The sequence below is a fragment of the Haemaphysalis longicornis genome, unplaced genomic scaffold, assembly GCF_048455015.1.
Source record: "Haemaphysalis longicornis isolate Haplotype H1 unplaced genomic scaffold, Haemaphysalis longicornis Haplotype H1 scaffold_2, whole genome shotgun sequence".
In the NCBI taxonomy this organism is placed as follows: Eukaryota; Metazoa; Arthropoda; class Arachnida; order Ixodida; family Ixodidae; genus Haemaphysalis; species Haemaphysalis longicornis.
Window position 1 is genome coordinate 134017017 of NW_027526295.1, and position 19513 is coordinate 134036529.

A 19513-nucleotide genomic window follows, 5' to 3' on the forward strand; every position below is an offset into this window, starting at 1 on the left:
GTGTTCTTTCTTTTTTTATGACACTTCGTACTAGGTAATTCATGGCTGCTGCTCCGTTCTGTAGCGGCACTGCATCTGGGATTTTATTCATTCGTCAATTGCCTTCAAAGGTTTTGTTAGATCTTTAGCTTAAGATACATACAAATATAGAACACGCGAAAGCAATACAGCAGCGCGGAAGACAGTAAAACACTGATTGATGTCAAAATGTTGTGTGCCGGTACAATAGCCTCCCCCTTCAATTTGTTACACTTACGTACAGTATTTTTGAAAGGCTGAAGTGAAATCATACCCTTTAGGTCGAACTGTTCATATACCGACAAATAACCAAGTCGTGAGTATTGCCATACAGGTAGGTCTGCACAACATTTGTCATGATGAAATGTACAGTGTGCGTCAGGCTTGTCTAGGGCAAGCGAGCGCACGGCTCCGGAGCGTGCTGGCGATATCTGCTGATAACTGCTGGGTTAGAGATAGCTTGCCATTGCGCGTGCGCGGATCTCGGACAGGGTCGGGCCGGTCGTCATTTCGCATGGGCCACTCTTATTTGCAGACGCCACCACCCACGAGGGGCACTGGTCTTCCCCAGTGCCAGCCATGAGCGGTGACAAGCCAGATAGACGCGCCGTTTGACGCGTTTATCGCAGGCAGTTACGTAATCGCATAAAGCAACGAGCGCCAATCTTCTGAATCTCAAGCGCACCAAACGGAAAGCACGCAACAAGAATTCACTGCAGGGCTTTCGGTCGAACCTGTTGTGCGATTACGTAAGTCCCTGGGGTGATAATGCACCGCGTCAAATTACGCACTGATCTCCGGCGTCACCGCTCACGGCTAGGGCCTGTCCGAGATCCACGCACGCGCAATGGCAAGCTATCTCTAACCCAGCAGCTATCAGCAGATGTCGCCAGCATGCTCCGAAGCCGCGCGCTCGCTTGCCCTTGACAAGCCTGACGCGCACTGCACAGGAGCGCTCGGAAAGAATAAACTTACCTTATAACAACGTCGCTCCCAGCGGCGTTCCCAGCGTGGTGAATTTGACGGATTCCAAAGCGTTGCTAACAGGGAAGGTAACACCTCACTTCGCAAGCTTCTTCACCGTACGATCACAGCTCACAGACACAACACGGACACAAAGGATGTTCACCGGCGGTAGAAAAGCGCATACGATGGCTTTTCCTTCAATAAATTCGATGTATCGCCAGCTGCACTGCAATGTCTGAACTTCGATGCTCGTTGAAAAGATTCGCACACGGCACATAAATCGTCAACAACACGAGCAAAGCTGTAAATTTGCACAGAACAGTGAGAACGACCGCACAGCGTTGGCGCCCGCACATCCGGGATTGCGAACAAGCGACTTTGGCTTGGCTTGGAGTCGGTTTGCGATGGCTATGCCACGGCTACGCATTCTTGTGAAAAATTGAGCGTGAAAACATTGACACGAGATATTAAAAAAACCGACGGCGGCTTGTGAGTCCTATGTTAATATTTACGATCATTGTTTATAGAATCATTAATAACCCGTCGAGCAGCAGTAATATTATTTTGCAGATAACCGAACTCCGCCGAGGTCGCGATGTTGGCTGTTAGCGCCACTGGCGGCAGTGGCAACTCAGCGTACTATACATTCGCGGGGAATCTCGGAGGCCATGTCGCGACAGCGCGGTCACTTCAGCTTAGCGTGGGAGGGTGCCAGAGGAACCAAAAGAACTGGTTATCGCCGGGTGTGGATGTGGATGGCAAGTCATTTGTGTCCGGGCGCCCTCTTCGGCGAACTGCAGCAGGAGAGAGGACGGAAGAATTATGGAAAGTCCAGTCCTTGAAAACAGCTTCAAAGTTCTTGATCTGCTTGCGGGCGCAGGATATTTGCGAGGCGCTTGTGTTTGAGAAACATTCCGCGGACGCGTTGACATCTTTAAAATACTTTTGTTAGCGAGAGAGCGGTTCGGAGTGTAACAAGCGGCACGCCAGCTCACTAATTTGTTCGGTTTCTCTATTTTGTTTTCTTTTTTTGTAGTGACGTGCAGCAGTGTCAGGCTCGTTCTTTCTTTTTGCGTCCCTGTGCAGTAGAGATAAGTTCTTTCTTCTCTTTTTTCTTCGTTTGTTCGTTTACTCCGTGTGAGCGGGGGCGCCTTGTGAGTCTCTTCCGCTTACGAGTATAGATTTCTTTTGCCGTGAAAGAACTGTTTTCAGCTGTTTTAATAGAACATAGATGCGCGTTTGCTCCTTGCGGGATTCTCTGTATTCCACACTGCAGTTCTACAGTTGTTATCGTAGACAGTTCACGGTATCCTCAAGGAAAGTTATGTATGCGAGGGATATTGATTTGTTGGACTACGAAATTTAAGGCGCCGACGCTGCACTGGCGATAAGGCCCGCAGCAGTGGAGGGCCCCGGATTCACAGCCTGAGCCCGGGGTCTTAACGTGCGTCTAAATGTCGAACACATTGGAGTTTTCGCTTTTTGCCTCCAAGAGAAAAGCGGTCTCCGCGATGGGGAACTGAACTCGCGTCCTTGGGCTCAGACCACGGCGGGGTGTAGTACTGGCTACCCTAATGAAGTTCACGAGTGAACGACGATGAGGCCAAGCTTGCGTTCGCTTGATTTGAAGGCTTGTTTGAAAAGTTCGCTGTATACAAAAATTTAATTGTTCTTTTTCGACGTGTAGTGATTTACACCAACGTTTTGCTTTTTTTTTTTTTGAGTATGTATAGGCACATTTTCGTTACTGGAATATTCTTTCGCGTTTGGGTTTGTGAGATAAGTATTCATTTCTGCAAAACAGCGCTGTTATTATCGTGCCTCCACAGAAAAACACTGAATCATCGCACTAGGATGCGATGTCACATATGACTTTTGTAGATGTAGCAGATGAAATGACTTTTTAAATCTACCTCGTCCCCCCCCCCCCCCCGTAACACAACGTATCACAGCATTGTATGTGTGAAAAGAGGTAGGAGGAGTTATGACTTTTTTTTTTGTCCCCAGATCTGGGACCCGAGATGTGTAGCCCCCCCCCCCCCCGCCTTTCTGTTTTTTCCCGGCCGAGATATGCATGCTTCAAGATTCCGCACCAACCTTCCCGGAAGACCGACTTCGAATATCTCCACTGCCGCTAAAGCGCCCCAAAGCGGAACCTTAGTAGTACTGAAGATTGCTCACCAATTATGTCAATGTATTGGGCATAAGGTATAAAGAAGAAAATCAGCTGCTATAGCAAGGAAACGTTTCCGCGGGAGTCACGTGCCAGAAGAGATGAGTCACTGGAGTTTTGTCAATGTTTATTTCCTCCATTGTTTTGTGCAAACCATGTTGCGGCAGTATTTGAGGAAATGCATTCAAAAATTGTCCAATACAATTGATTTCCCCACTTAGCAGGTATAATTATTATTTGTGCAAAGATATGCTGCTGGTAAAGGCTACTGGATTACCCTACGGAGTTTCATCAGTGTTGAAAATTAAGCGCGAACCATAAAACATGGAAAAGAAAGAAGGACACCGGTATAATTTTCAACAATGTATGTTCACCAACTAGTTCGACTCTCAATCCTACTTAGTTTTGTCAGTAGAAACTCTATTGAGTTTCAATTAAAGGAAGTCATTTGACATTCTGTTGAGGTTTGTCTATTGAAACCTTGTTGACTTTTTATTGACTGCACTCAATAGAAATGTCAATGTAAAATAAAAAAAGCATAAAAGTAACCTAGTAGTCTTAATTCCGTAGACACAGTGGGCAGCGCTGAAAAAAATGACCCTTCAAAGTGTATGTTTGAGCCTGATGAGTTTTGTCCATTGGTTCTCCAAAGAGTTTCAATTGACTCGTGTCAATTGGTTTTGTGTTGCGTTTTCTCAATAAAAATCCTTTTGAGTTTGTACTGACACATCTCAATAGCCAATTGAGTTTGAATTAAGTTTCTGTTGATTCAATAAAAACTCAACAGGAAAAGAATTGAAACTCAGAATCCATTTTTGTAAGGGATCAGAGCTACAGCTGTCGCAGCTCTAGTCATTTGGGCGTTCCCTCCACTGGGCAATATAATATACATAGCGTTTCGACAATTTGTTTGATAACTTCCGTGAACAATGGTGCGCGTTGGGAATGGTGCTGTGAAGAACAATGCAATTAGATCTTCAATCACACCATCACTCCGCATTATTTTAGATCCCTTTCTTTCGCTCAGACTTTGTCGTCTGTATCGGTGCTGCTCAGCCGTACTCTCGTGCCCAGAGCCGAGGCGGATGCTTCTGGGGCAGCGAAAACAGCGCTAGCGCAGTGGTACCAAGGAACGAGCCCCCGCGGGGCGAAATTGGAGACGGTGCGATATCGACTTACTCCAGTTCTGACTTCGAATGTGTGCTCATAACATTACTTTGTTGACAGATGAAACTGGTTGTTGGAGAGGAGTGGGTAGAGATGGGCATTGAAGGGGATAGAGGAGGGGGGGGGGGGTAGGGGAAAGAGCAGCTGTCGTAACGGGAGATCCCCACTCCAGGGCCCTCGTCTGGATCGGCCGCGGGGGAAAGAGCCTACTCGATACCTTTAAGGACGTATGACACACGCCTGAGCTAAAACGACATGACTCTGAAGCCTTGAATTAGCGATCTGTCAAACAACGGGCTACCAAGGCTTTTTCCTGATTCAAAAAGAGCTCCTTTGGTGCAACATCTGCAGCTTTCGCATGATATTATTTTGTTAGCTGTAAACTTGGGCTAGTTAATGCATACGAAGGGTAAAGGAAACAGCACAGGACTGTTCCCCTGTTTCTGACTTCTGTGGTTAGCGCTGCCAAACCATCTGTAGTTATCTCGACTAAGGCTTGGGATTGGGCTAGTTGGTTTGACATCTCAGGGGGAAAACAGCGCAGAGACGGGGACTAACGGACGAAAAGACAGTACAAGCGCTGACTAACCACTGGGGGTGCTTTATTGCGTTCTGCAATTTATACATGAGGAAAAAGTGACGTCACAACCCTAGGAAAGGAAAAAGAACACGCTGAAATGATTTGCACTGTGAGCGAACAATGAGTCTTTCAGAACTTGACAAGCGCTATCTGTCGATATGCGCTATTTCTTTTTGAAGAAGTGCGACTGAAGCCTGACTGACACATTTCTTCCTTCCTTTTTTCGCTATTGAGTAGGCTTCGAAAATCTCGCGTGTGCGTGATTCCGTGTAGCGCTTTAGAACCTTGGTTCTATCTAAAAATGGGATGCACCCACATGCCTTGCAATGCGAGACAAGGTGGCTCCCGCTGCCGACACGTAGAGCATACGCATGCTCGCGCAGGCGTTCATTGATGCATCTTCCCATCTGTCCAAAGTACACAGCTTCGCACTTCAGAGGAATCTCGTAGACCACGTTGGTGCGGCAGGGGACGAAGCACGTAGCATGATTAGTGCTGCAGTCCGCCTTAGGTGGTGTCGTGTTCGTGCTCTGGAAGAGCTTCGGTCCTCGCGGCGCGGCCGCGGCCGTAAATTGCGGTCGTCCTCCGCGTCTTCGGGCGGCAGCTTCGGAGAGGTGTTGAGAGCCTAAGAGCCCTGTGGCCGACCGTTCCCGCTTCTCGACGGAGAGATTTCTGCGAATCTTCGGAGCGAGCTGACATGCACAAGTGATGGAATTTGGGCAACATAGTATCTTATTAGAGCTCACCACTTCCCGTGAAAAACCGCTTGTTATCCTGACTTGACATCTGGGTGGCCGCAGTGGGGCTACTCGAAGCACAAACAGAACGCAGTACTCGAAGAACTAACACACAGAATGCAATAAAGCACCCCCAGTTGTTAGTCAGCGCTTGTACTGTCTTTTTTTCCGTTAGTCCCCGTCTCTGCGCTGTTTTTCCCCCTGAGAGTAGTTATCTCATTTTATCTACTTTGGTCTTTATATTACTCTATTCGTTTTCCTTGTGCAGTATACGTACAAATAGTTATCGCCCTGTGCGCACTGTTATATAATGGCCAACTAACAAACAGGAATCCGCTAACATGGTGATATTTCTGGGTTACTAAAGCAGATTTCCCTGCTGGACTCTTTTTCCCGCAGTATCTTCAGCGCTGCGAGACCGGGTGCAAGGATTGCCCACGCCATGCTAGCGGCGATCGACAAGCGGGGTGAGTGCGGTGCCTTTGCCTCCCCTGAGTACGCGTTATCGATGCCAAACATAGTTGAAATACATACAGATCAAAACAGGGTACACAGGGAGCTGTCCGAAAGTTTTGGCTTGAGCACTGAGATATAATTACGGTGTCACATCTCAAGTAAAATGAAGCACACACATATGCGCCCGTGCTATAGCACGTGCATGTGAGCTAGGTCGTGGCTGCAATGAAGATCGAATGGGAGAAACTAGGGTTTGAGAATTTAACAGGTTTAATAATAGAGAAAAAAACTCCCACCTCCCCTCGCGGGAATCCTGTGTAGATGCGACGCATAGGCGGAGCGGCGAAGGGAACGCGCTTTATAGCGCGCATAACGTTGAGGGGACTGAGTAAGCTGGTCCCAGTCGATGACGACGTTGGCGTACTTGTAAAGCGGCGTGGAGCCAAGCGTGGATGTTGCTTCGCCGGAGAACGGCACACCGGTTATATGCGCAGCGCGCCCGAAGGAGAGGAAACCGCGGAAGAGAGAGTACTGCACATGCGCCGGCCCCAGCGCGTCTGCCGCGGCTATGACGCAACGTGCCGCGGCTATGACGCAACGCAATCCAACACAATCCAGTTTAATCCAATCCAATCCAAATCCAATCCAACCGAATCCAAGCCAAGCCAAGCCAAGCCAAGCCAAGCCAAGCCAATCCAATCAAATCAAACCAAATCCAATCCAATGCCCCTCGCGAGAGAGTGTTCGTTATCGGAGAGGAGAGGGGGTGAGCGGCGAAGAGCGCCGGAGAGCGCAGCTCGCGCGGCGAGGAGAATGGCAGAGGGGTGGACAACGCCGACAACAACGACGACGACGCCGGAGGGACAAGGCGAGTGAATCAGATGCTCTGCATCTAAAAACTGAGGTTACAGTAGATCAGAACAGAGGAGCACGGGGAGAAAACGTCTGACGCGGGGCACAGGCGTGGGGCGACTCTCTCTAGGCGAACAGCAAGCAGACCTGAGAGAGTGAGAACGAAACATAAACAGTCGCGTTGAGTCAGGGGCGCGTTCGTACTCTGGAGGATCTTCGGTCTTCGCGGCGCGGCCGCGGCCGTAAATTGCGGTCGCCCTCCGCGTCCTGGGGCGGCAGCTTCGGAGAGGTGTTGAGAGGCTAAGAGCCCTGTGGCCGACCGTTCACGCTTCTCGACGGAGAGATTTCTGCGAATGTTCGGAGCGAGCTGACACGCCTCTCCTTAATTTTGTGCCTGTCCTCAGGCACAAGTGTCCGCGTTGTTTGACGTCCGTTCGTATCCAGACACGCAACTGTGCACGAATGTTTGCGCAGTTGCTCGATGCTGGCGGTTTGTTTGTTTTTTTCGTTGCTCAGGATAAACTTCGTTTAGTGGGAGTTCGTTTGGAAGAGGTCGGCGAATGTCAAACTGACTTGATTTTTGCGTACCGTGGGATTCGTTTCGTCAGGACGTGAACTTGGGAGCATTTACGGCGTTGCGTTGGTCACGTCGCTTCCGTCGGCGATTGAGTCTGTGTAGCTTCTTGCGGGTTTGATGCGCGTGGGAACGTTGGCGTGCGTTTCGCCTGTTGGCGAGATGCGTTCCGTGAAAGTCGCGGAGTTCGGTGCGTTGAGACCGTTGTTTTGCTCGAGGTGTGCGTTTCGTACGGTTCGTGAGCCGGTTGTCCTTTCGTTCAGCCTGCGGTGGCGTGGCGTTGCCGTGAAGTGGCGCGGCTGGTGGGACAAATTCCTTGCGACTCCTTGCTCGCCTTCGCCGTGGTTGCGCTCGGAAGTGAAGTGGTGGGAAAGTGGGCGTAGTTCGTCTCGCTCGTTCGGTCCCACAATCTTTGGCGCCGTAAGCGTTGCTTCCTCGGTAGGGCATTCGATGCCTTCGTGTGGATCGGCCTCGTTCGTTGTCGTTCTCGCCGTGTCCGTGTTGCCGTTCAAGCTCTCGTCGCTTGCGGGTTGCTTCGAAAGTGGTGCGGTCGGCATTCCTCTCGTGCAAGCGGGCTCGATGGCGTCTCGTTCACCTGGTGCCCATATGCTCGCGGCTGCATCCTCCTGTACCATGGTGGCGTTTGTGGGATGAGTCTCGATCGGAGCAGCGGGCGCCGGGTAACGTGTACGTTCCGGCTCGAACGTGCCGCGTGCGCTGTGTGAGTAGTTGCTCGTAGACGGATTCACCTGCGCGAGTGCGATGTCGTTCGTTGGCTCAACCAGGGCTGGAGCAGCGGGTGCCGGAGAGCTCGTACGTTCCGGCTGGATTGAACCGCGTGCGCTTGGCGTTGCGTTTTTCGTGGCAAGGTTTGTTCTTGCGGTTGTTACGTTCGCTTTCCAAGCCGGGAAGGCAGCATCGGGAGCGGAGGATGTCATTAATAGCGTTTCCTCCGAGCGTGCTGGCTTGGTCGCGTTCCGTGCGTCGGGCGTTTCTTTGGTCGTGGTCAGCGCTTCTGGTCTGGGTACGATGTCGTTCGTGGGCGGTACCTGGACTGGAACAGCGGGTGCGATGGTTGTAGTGCGTACCAGCTCGGGTGCGTTCCGTGCGCTGTTCGTTTCGGTTGTGGTGGTGAGCTCCACCAATCCAGGGACGATGTCGTTCGTCACCTCGGATGCGTTTTGTGTAGTTTGCGTCTCGTTCGTCGGGGCCATGTCCACCAATCCGGGTGCATTGTCGTTGGTTGCGTGGGCTGGGGCCGGGACAGCATGTGCGGAAAATGTAGGTTCTGGCTCGGTTGCGTTCCGCTCTCTGAGCGTTTCGTTCGTAAGCTCCACCAATTCGGGTACGGTACCGTTCGTGGGCGAGGTCTGGACTGGAGGAGCTAGCGCCAGGTACGTGCTGCGTTCTGGCTCGTGCGCTCTGCTTACGTTGCGCGTCTCGTTGCTCGTGGCCGGAAGGACCTGCGCGTGGGTGATGTAGCTCGTCGGTTGGCTCGGTGTCAGAGCAGTAGGTGTTCGGGATCTCTCCAGGAATTCACTTATCTTCGCTTGAGTTTCCGTGACCGTGGCGATCACCTGGGAGAGGTACGATGAGCGGGCGGTGCACCGTTTTGCATGCGTTGTTTCGTCCGTGTGCGTGCCGTTGTGCTTGCCGCGCGTCTCCGGACCAAGGTGTGCGTCGTATCGCTGAAGGGCTGCCGCTGGCTCTGGCACCGTGGGAAACGCGTGGCCGACTCTCGCCAGTTGTCTCAGAAGACGCTCTCGTTCTTCGCGCAGCCTCCCGTTCTCGAATAGCGCCGCTTGCAGGTTCGTCTGCCGTTTTTCGTCGTAGGCAGCCTGAAGTATCGTTGGCACATTCGTTATTTTGGACAGCTGGCGACGTTTTTCGTTGTCCTCTAGGAGACGCGAGACGATGTCGTCCTTACGGCCAGAGCAAGGGAGCCCTCGTGATCGTAGTTCGTTCACCAACTGCTGCTTCTTCGTTGAACACAGGACGTCGCGTTCTGTTGAAATCAGCAGCCAGTCGATCACAGTTGACGTGGAGTCCGTCGTTGCCCCTCGTCTGCGTGCACTCTCGTAGTCGTGGTGCAGTTCGTCCGCGTCGTTCATCTCCTCGTCCGTTCGTTCCGGGGCCTCAAATCCTGATCCTGTCGGCTGCGCCATGTGAGCTAGGTCGTGGCTCGAATGAAGATCGAATGGGAGAAACTAGGGTTTCAGATAATTTAAAAGGTTTAGTAATTGATTGATTGATTGTAGGGTTTAACGCGCCGACGCAACGCAGGCGATGAGGCGCGCCGTAGTGGAGGGCTCCGGGTTAATTTTGACCACCTGGGGATCTTTATCGTGCGCCGAAATCTCGTACACACGGGCGTTTTTGCTTTTCGCCTCCATCAGAAAAGCGACCGCCGCGGCCGGGAATCGAACCCGCGACCTCGTGCTCAGCAGCGCAACGCCTTAGCCACTGAGCCACCGCGGCGGGTAAAAGGTTTAGTAATAGAGAAAAACTGAGGTTACAGTAGATCAGAACAGAGGAGCACGGGGAGAAAACGTCTGACGCGGGGCACAGGCGTGGGGCGACTCTCTCTAGGCGAACAGCAAGCAGACCTGAGAGAGTCAGAACGAAACATAAACAGTCGCGTTGAGTCAGGGGCGCGTTCGTACTCTGGAGGATCTTCGGTCCTCGCGGCGCGGCCGCGGCCGTAAATTGCGGTCGTCCTCCGCGTCCTGGGGCGGCAGCTTCGGAGAGGTGTTGAGAGGCTAAGAGCCCTGTGGCCGACCGTTACCGCTTCTCGACGGAGAGATTTCTGCGAATCTTCGGAGCGAGCTGACATGCACAAGTGATGAAATTTGGGCAACATCGTATCTTACTAGAGCTCACCACTTCTCGTGAAAAACCGCTTGTTCTCCTGACTTGACATCATGCTGGCCGCAGTGGGGCTACTCGAAGCACACGACTGAACTAAATGCAGGTTTTTTTGCGCACCGGCAGAGAAAATTAGATGCTGTTGTGCCTGGTGCATCGTAGTTGACGTAGCGTATTTGGTGACTGGGTGTTTTATCTGGAATTTCATTTCGGTTAATTAGTCCATTCCTTCGATGTCAGATAGTGGAAGTACTTAGCTAGGAATAAATGCAGCCAGTTGCTATGTTGCGAGAATACAACGACAAGATGATAGCGCCAAACTCCGTCTATGCTTCGGACAGTGCTCGGTACATTTTCGACTTTGTCCTATTGATGTATTGGTGCATTGTGCCAATTGCGTAAATAGCATTTTCTCGAGGAAACATTGATGCACCTTGTATAAAGCAAGCAGTCAGTCTTTTTGGTATAAATATGACTTCTCTATCACTTGTATATGACCACAATTAGTGCGTGCTCCACCCTCTATATGAACGTCTGCGCACAAAAAGGAGTTCTCCATAAGAAGATGTGAAGGGGGCAGCGTGTCACTGAAGTCGTTTAAATTTTTAGTAAATATCTTGACATTTTGCATACAACGCATCACATCTATTCGTTAGTGTTGATGTTGCATATTTAAAGTAGCTGCATCAGACGTATGTGGCCACGTCCCTTACCAATAACACCAGAAATATTCATTTATAGCGAGTTGTTATACCTAGTACATACAGATCTTGGCGGGTAGAACTCTGTCACTGGAACACGTACGCTGCACATAATAAAGAAGACAGCAAGATATCGTCCCGCGTACTTCTTTTTTACGATTTGACCCGAGTCGTCCTGTTTGTGCTACTTAATCCCATGACGACTAAGAAACCGACCATGGCGGTTCCAGTACATCAGTAGGTGGCAATCTGAAGCCAGCCTACGGAAGCTTTGGGATATGCAGGCTGCATGGAATGACTTTTGCGCGCAATTTGTTTAACGAGAACAGTGAGTGGGAGGGCTCGTCTTTTGCGTGTATAACCTGCAAAACATCCGTACGTTGTTTCTCTTACAAAATACGGTCCTACATATTAAGACTTTATTCAAAGCCTCAGGCGAGCCTAAGTTGTCTTGTCGAATGAATACATAGTTTTAATAAATAATATCTTCGCTTGCATATCTTTATATCCAATCCAGCAGACACTGAGTAGGTGCACGTGCTTAGAAACCCGCGCCCCTAAGGCGAACGCCTCCAGTTTATTTGGGCACGTTAAAGGCACATAGAAATATGCTTTATGAAAAAGCACAGATTTCCTAGAGTATTCTCATATTGCGAAATAAAACATGACGTTCCTAACGTAAAACCTTTGATTATTTTTGCGACGCCCCAAAATGACTCCTTTTGCAATTTTAAATCAGTTAGTGAATCTGTATAGCGCATTTGGGATAGCCTGGATTTGAGGATAAAAGCACGGTGAAAGAGTAAAGGAAGTTCGTGCATTCGGGGCTTAATAAAGAACACAAAGGGATGTTTTAGTTATGTGTTGCGGCTGATAAGGTTCTGACGCACGAGTTCATTTAGTTACGGGTGAAAAAATTAGGCATCTCATCTTTCAAAGCTATTTTAAGAATGCGAGCGGGACGAGCTGCTGCGAATTGTTTAGTATATTTGAGGCTGTCGCGGTTAAGCAGCTGCTCAGCCATGGCCTTGAGCATCGCCACCTACGGAGAGTTTCGCCGCCAAATCAGTAGCTGATTTTCTGAGAATTCTTGTACCGTGACTATTTTTATTTGCCCTAATAATATAAATGTTGAAAGTATGGTTACTTTTTAAATTATTTCGAACTGCACTACCTCGGTACTTCTTATTTTCAGCTGTTTTCTGCCTCAGTAAATAGGTTGCGGCCGCACCAGTGACATTATTGCACGCATAAGGGGATGCTTAAGTTAGTTACAACTCTGCTCATGCTAGTTGTGCAACAAAACGTTATATATGCGAAGCTCCAGCCAAGCACTTGTCCGCACTTGCGCTGTGAAGTGAACGAAGTTCATAGTTACCCCGCACATGTGAAAGCTTAGATTGTGAGCAATAATGGAGCTAGCTGCATTAGCTAGCGGCTACTCAGTAATGAATTTTTATTCATGGCATAAACCCTCATAATCGAAAATACGCGAAGCATAAAAGCTTTTACGTGGAATTTGTAGGCATTCGTAGATAACGAAAAAACATTGGTTTAGTTAGTGACACCTCAGCGATGGTAGCAGCGCAAGACCAACGAATAATGAAGGCTTGACTAGCAGTCTTGGAGGACTTCTACCAAGAACGTTCCGTAGAGGTAACACTTCAAAAAACAGCTAACATTTTGTGCCACTCCATAAAGGGTGGCACAAAATGAGGGGCTCCACCTCTACGAACGTGCTTACCGCATGGCTGTGGGGAGTATTTTGTAAGCTTGATTTAGATCCGAGTACTAGTAAGCGATGGATATTTTCGCCACCGGAGACTTATGGAAGACATCGCGTTTTTCAGCAAATGGGGAGAGGGTCTGCAAAAAATGCTTCAGGTGCTGTGCTTAGAAAACTGCGCTGTGAGGTGAAAGGCAAATAGTATGGTCTGGGCGTGCATCCGGCAAAATCTATGAAGTATTTGTAAGTTTCGCACGTCTAGTGCATGTAAAAAAAGTACAAAATCAATGCACACTCCCTGCCGTAGCTAACGGGGTGGGAACTTGCCCAGTTTCTTAAAAAAATTGCAGTTGCGGCCAACGAGTCACTGACAGAGAAATGATAGGAGCGAAGTTCGGAAGTGGACAACGGGCGTCTCGTAATAGAGAGCGAACTCTTGTAGGAGACATGTCGTGTTTGTCCTCACAGCACCTTTTAAATCCAAGGCACTATGTTGATCAGTAATATTACCGGTATTTTCCGGCAAAACCTTTCACGAAGAATGTAGTACCCTTGGATGTCCAGCTTGCAGTAACAAAAGACACTGCAACTTCATTAAGCGTTAGGAAGTGCAAACAATGCCAGAAAAATTCCCACATAGGAGAATATAGTGTTAGGCAGTAGAACTATATAAATCACTTTCACAGTATTTTAAAATAAGATAACTGGTGAAAATTTGTCTGCGTAATAAACAATAAAGTAATTCTGCTACACTAATAAATGTAGTCCAACATGAGTAGTGTTTCTGTAGTTTCAATTATTAATTTATTTAGTTGCTGTTGTGGCGGCACGGTGCAGACTACAGGAACACGGGTAACCGGATGCTCTGATGTTTAAGTTAGCAGCGCTGCATGAACTGTATAAAAACGGCTACACCGCGCTGGATGGCGCTGTGCGCAGGCTCGCTGTACACCGTGTCAAGCACGTACCGCAAGTGGTGGACGGAGGAGTCGCACTACCGGTACGCGCAAGTGCTCTCGTGCTTCATGGAGCAGTACAAGGGTATCGTGGACCGCAAGCTTCACCTCCGGGTGAGCAAATCCGTCTATTTTGGCCAAAGTAAACAGCATGAGTGCCAGTTGTTGTCTGAAAACCTGATACACCTGTATTGAACAAAGTTTCGGCACTCACATATGAACTGCCTGACATCACAGACATGAGGTGGCGCTTTCATCGGCACAACTTGCGGCAGGAAAAAGAATTGTGGCAAGGAATCGCTGCAGATTTCAATTTCCAACTGTTTCAGAAATGGTCTAGGTGTACCGCAGAAACATTAAAAAAAGAGAAAAATTACTATGGAAGCTTATAGCGTCGTAAAAATATCAATTCGAAAGCCCAGTTGGACCTTTCCTCGGTCTGGTCTTAAGCGTTCTGTTTAACTTTGAGGTCTCGCACGTCACCGCTTGCCCAGACCCCGGGACCCACCCTACGATGCTTGTTCCTCTTCATGGTAGCTTTTTCAGCAGCTTACGCACATTATACTGTGTAATAGTAATTATAGTGGTGGCAAGAAATGTATCATAAAAGGAGGCTGTAAAATAAAATGGAGGAAATAAGATCACAGCTGACCTGCCTCTCATGTCTCTTACACATCCAGGTGGGACTCTAGTCTGACCACACCTGCGTACGGTGTACCTGTTATGCGCTGTATCGAAGCGCAGTAGCGACAAAAACTGAGGCTGCCCGAATTTATAATTCGAATTTTAACGCGGGCCTACAATATATGGGGTGCCCCGATTGGGTAGCCAGTACTTAGTCTGAAAATTCGTCCCCCTATTCAGGTGAAAATTTCTCGCCCTATTCTCCCTCTATTCATAATGTTGATGTAGGCAGAATGCTAGCTCGTAACCGCCGCAATTATGGCTGGTATTGTCACCACCACAGGAGCGCAGGTGGCGTGGAGCGTACGAGCAAACGGATGTAAACGTGTCTCCTTAAAATGCTTCGCAATTGCTTAACTAAATTTTCTGCAGAAATTTTGAGAACGGCAGAAACCTAAACGAAGTGTAATATTGAGTAATCCTCCCCGTGAGTTTTTGTTTGTTTGTTTGTTTGTTTGTTTGTTTGTTTGAAGCCGAAATCTGAGAGCGGAAAGGTTTTGTGCGTTTCGAATCGTTACACTTGGAGACAGGGCTTATGCGATTTATATATAAAGCCTTGATCTTTTAAGTACACACTATTTTACCAGAGTGTACACGAACATGACAAATGGTGCAGATTTGCGTTGAAAAACAAATTTTTTGGTCATACCCGTTGAATCAGCCCGTGGTCTAGTAGGCGGGCCCTGGTGGGCGGATAGAGAATTGTTTCGCCACCTGAAGTTCTATTATTCGTGCTGAAATCAGGTTGCGCGGGTATTACCAGATAACTCGCCGCTACGGCCAGGACCGAACCAGTCCCCAGACGTAGCGCAACCGTGTATTTCATAGAATCTAGTATTGATAATTATTCGGCGGGTGGAGCAATTACTGCTAAGATTGTCAGCCATATGTTCACACGTCTTGCAGCCCCTCTGAGCACGCTTTTTCCTGTGATTTCTCTTGTTAACGTATTATTGTGTACAGAGCCGCATACGTGTTTTCTTGCCCCTCTGCGCATGTGAGCCTTTGCGTGTATATATCTCTTTGCTTTTGCTAATAAACACTAGTTGTCAGTCGGCGCTTATGTTCTGCCTCTTTTTGATGTCCCGTTCACTTGCGCTGTGCTTTTTCCCGCAATGATTTGCCAATTCGACCAACTTTCAGTGTTACTGCAATTTATGCGTGGCCATTGCACACGTATTACTTGGCTAAGTTGACAAAACAAGTGGCGTCTACAGACCCTAGTGGCTAGACTCGTTGGCAAAACTCCTCTTGGCTTCTTGTAGCCAGAAACCCTTGTTCAAACTTCGTCATTGTCACGATCACCTGTACGGACCGGGCTAACATCCCCATTGGCTGCATACCGAGGTATTCGCAGGGCTCACGACCACATTGGCAGCGATGCGTCTTGTGGCTGTCGACGTGGAATAGGGCGCTCTTTTGCTGCACTTGGCTGTGCAACGGCCCTACGTTAGCCTTTCCGTTGCCGTTTGAGGTCATTCAGAATCCACGGGTACCCGCAGCCTGACGTGCAATGACTTCGGTGTTGCTTAGAACGTTGTTAGTCTTAACGACAGGGTTACTTAACCTTAAGCCTTGAAAGGTCCAACAATTAACATGCCCACCCAGCTGGATGCCCACCCAGTGAGGCCGACTGCAGCCATGACTTCATCCCTGCCTGTTCACTGATTTGGCTGCAACGAATATGTAACCACCGACATTTGACAGAGGCGTACCGAAAAGCATGGGCCAGTGACTAGGACAGCTTCTGAAGAGGGCTGACGACAGCTAATTCACCGCTTGAAATTTGGTTGCGAGGTCAACGTACCTAGCGACATACCGTAAAACCTCGTTATAAGGAAGTTGAAGGAGAAGGGGACCTGAATACTGCGTTATAACCATTCGTTATAGCCAATTTCCATTTCTAACGACTGTTTACATGCAAGTGAGGATGTGCTCAACATCGAAACTCACAGCAGCCCGCGAAAACAAGAAAAAAAGCGAAAAAGAACAGCAAAGATACATACTTTATACACGCCAAACTACTCATCCATGATCATTCGAAAGCACACGCGCTGTCGGGTCACTTAGAAAAAAAAAAGTCTTGGGTAGATTTCTCTCTCGTCTTCTTCAGGCAAATGATGGATTTTAATGCTTAGCATTCTTTCACGAGTGCCCCTAGAACCAGGACCGTGTAACGCAAGGCTTTTCCACAAAAATGCAGATTTTGTGGAAGTTGTATTTGTAATCGTTATAATAGCGTAAATGGAGGTGATTGGTTGTACAGAATTTTGAAATACCAAAAAATAAAAAAACGAAAAAATAGCAAAAAGTACCGAAAGGCCTCGATTTCCACAAAAATGCAGATTTGGCAGAAGCTCCACCTTTATTCGTTATAATAGCGTAAATGGAGATGATTCGTCGAAGAGAATTTTGAAATACCAAAAATAAAAAAATTAAGAAATAGCGAAAAGTGCCGAAAGTACTGGATTTCCACAAGCAAATTTGGCGGAATTTCCTCCTGTAATCGTTATAATAGCGTAAATGGAGATGATTGTTCGAACATAAATTTGCAATACCAAGGAAGTTACCTGTAAACATCTCACACTCTAGACAAGCGGCATAAGAATGCTACGCTTAAGTGGACAATTATCTCAATTTCCGCTGATGTTTTCAGCTGCAGCCGCAATTTCGAGTCCGTCCTTGCCGTCATCTTGAGCCCCAAGACAGCAGGTTTGCCACATCCCTGTAGAGTGGCTGGATGGATATCTAGGCACCGTACCGGGAGCCCGGGAGACACACACCTTCGGGCGTGTTGCAATGCGCTTCCAGCCATTTTATCGCGCCGGAGTTCGCGGCCCGTAGCTAGCACGAGTTTCGAATTACCGCATCCGAGATGCCGCAGAACTCGTCGCGCTCTTTAAGACACCGGCCTGACAGGTACAAAAATGTTTCGTAAATGCTCGTTCTGAAAAAAAAAAGGTTCCTTATAACCACTGCAAGGAAATTTCAGCTTCGTTAAAACGAGGTTCTAAATACATGCGTGTCCAAGGAAATTTCAAGGGGAATTACGACTGGTTCGTTGAATTCATTATTTTGGTATATCCTGCTTTGTTTAACGAGGTTATACTGTGTATGCTTTTAAGCTCGACTAGAGGTTACGCATGCGTATTTTAGCTCACATCATCACAGAACACGTGGGAGCCCTCGCAACGTGTTTTTTAGAATGAATTGATTGATTCATTGATTGATTCTTTGATTGTTTGTAGGGTATAACGCGCCGACGCAACGCAGGCGATGAGGCGCGCCGTAGTGGAAGGCTCTGGATTAATTGTGACCACCTGGGGATCATCAACGTGTGCCGTAATCTCGTACACATGGACGTTTTTGCTTTTCGCTTCCATCACTAAAAGCGGCCGCCATGGCCGGGAATCGAACCCGCGACCTCGTGCTCAGCAGTACAACGCCTTAGCCACTAGGCCACCGCTGCGGGTCTGTTAGAATAAATGCATGCCTGGCTCGAGTATAAAAACATCCTCTTGTATGGGCGTTCTTATAAGACGACGTTATCATACGAAGCGATGCGTGCGTGCCTGCTGTCATAAGAAAAGCGGAGATAATACAATTCCTCCATACCGTTTTTTCGTGTGGGCAACTACTGTGCTTACAATGAAACGAAGGAAATAAGCATTGTTTTGACTGAGCATACTTATTTGCGGGTTTTATTTTAGCTCACAAATGGTTGTTTACTGCCAATTTCCACTAAGGGACGAAAACAAAGATTTTCCACGTCGTTTGGGTATACTTGAGGCAGAGCACATACACTCATTCACTTGAACTGTGTTGCCAATGTTGGTGTTACGTCCACCGTATAATAGCTACCTAAAATTTAGCAGCCTGGGGTATCGCTACGGTATGTACAAGCATAAGATGTGTATGTGGGCTTTTGTACTTTTGGTGTACTTAATGTTCTTTCGGGAAGTCGTTGGGAATCACAATGCCTGTTGCTCTCTTTTCCTTGTAGCTAACCTCTTCAGGAACTGCTGACATGAATGTTGCCGACAACGCCGCACCCGAAGTGCTCTTCGAGGTGAGTTCTGAAATTACCACGGAGCTTGCATGCATTCTTTTCAATGTTCATTTGGCATGGGAGGAGGTTCACGGGCACCGGTGAAAATAACGCAACAAGCCCGTTGAACATACGGCTCCCTGCAAAGCCTAACCCTTAGGTGAGCCCATAAGTTACTGCAGCTGCACCTCAGCTCCAAAAGTAAGCGTTTATAGCCTCAACCTTCCCGCCAACAACACGTGATTCAGCCTAAGCTCTTTGCCAGTGAGGAAAAGTTGGATTTCGGGAGTGAGGCTGTTGAGAGATCCCAAAAAGTTGCACATACCAAGTGACGTCACTTATTAGGCAAAGAATACGTGCTCAGGTAGCAACGGACCGTCCAGTTCACGCAGCTGTTGCAATGAAGAGATGATCGCTATGCAAGCTTCGGGGCAGCTTAGTAACAGTGACGTATTTTGACAACTGCAATCGAAGAACAGCCTCGACTGCTGCTTTTATTATATTCTTCAATCACTCACGCAAATAGCGACGGGAAATCGGGCTTAGGCGGACACAATGGCTCGTGACCATGCTGCAAGTCTTGTATTTACTGTGCTAGGGTCCGTAAGTCTACACTCTTCTCGATGTCCTCTGTTTCCCCCTTGCTAAATGCGCTGCTCCCATTTAAGGCGAAGCTTTCTACCTCTACCGGCCAAGGGTTTTGCCGCGACCGTTGGCGTCAACACAAAGCTCTGAAAACAAATAAAAGGAACTATGGCACCGGTAATCGAACCTGCACCCAATATAGAAACAGAGTGAGAGCCCTTTGTCTTACGAATTGAGCTACGAGCTCACGCGGATACGGGGGAGACAGACGGTGTACTCACCGATCACACCTGCAGGTTTACCACCTGCGTCCACGCTTAATGCCACGTCATAGCGTCACGCGACCTCTCGTGGCGCTCTTTGTAGAGCAACACGTGTGAATTGAAGTGACGTCGCATAAGTAATCATTGTGGGTATCTACAACT

General features: G+C 48.4%; 1 protein-coding gene across 1 annotated transcript in view; it reads left to right on the forward strand.

Annotated features, from left to right (window-relative positions):
• Nucleotides 1-19513, forward strand: part of LOC144167397 (neprilysin-1-like) — a 69367-nt gene that overhangs the window by 32288 nt on the left and 17566 nt on the right. The window contains exons 11-13 of the mRNA XM_077696668.1: nucleotides 6041-6108; nucleotides 13755-13885; nucleotides 18459-18524. Of these exons, the coding sequence (XP_077552794.1) occupies nucleotides 6041-6108; nucleotides 13755-13885; nucleotides 18459-18524 (265 nt within the window). The remainder of the gene's footprint in view (nucleotides 1-6040; nucleotides 6109-13754; nucleotides 13886-18458; nucleotides 18525-19513) is intronic.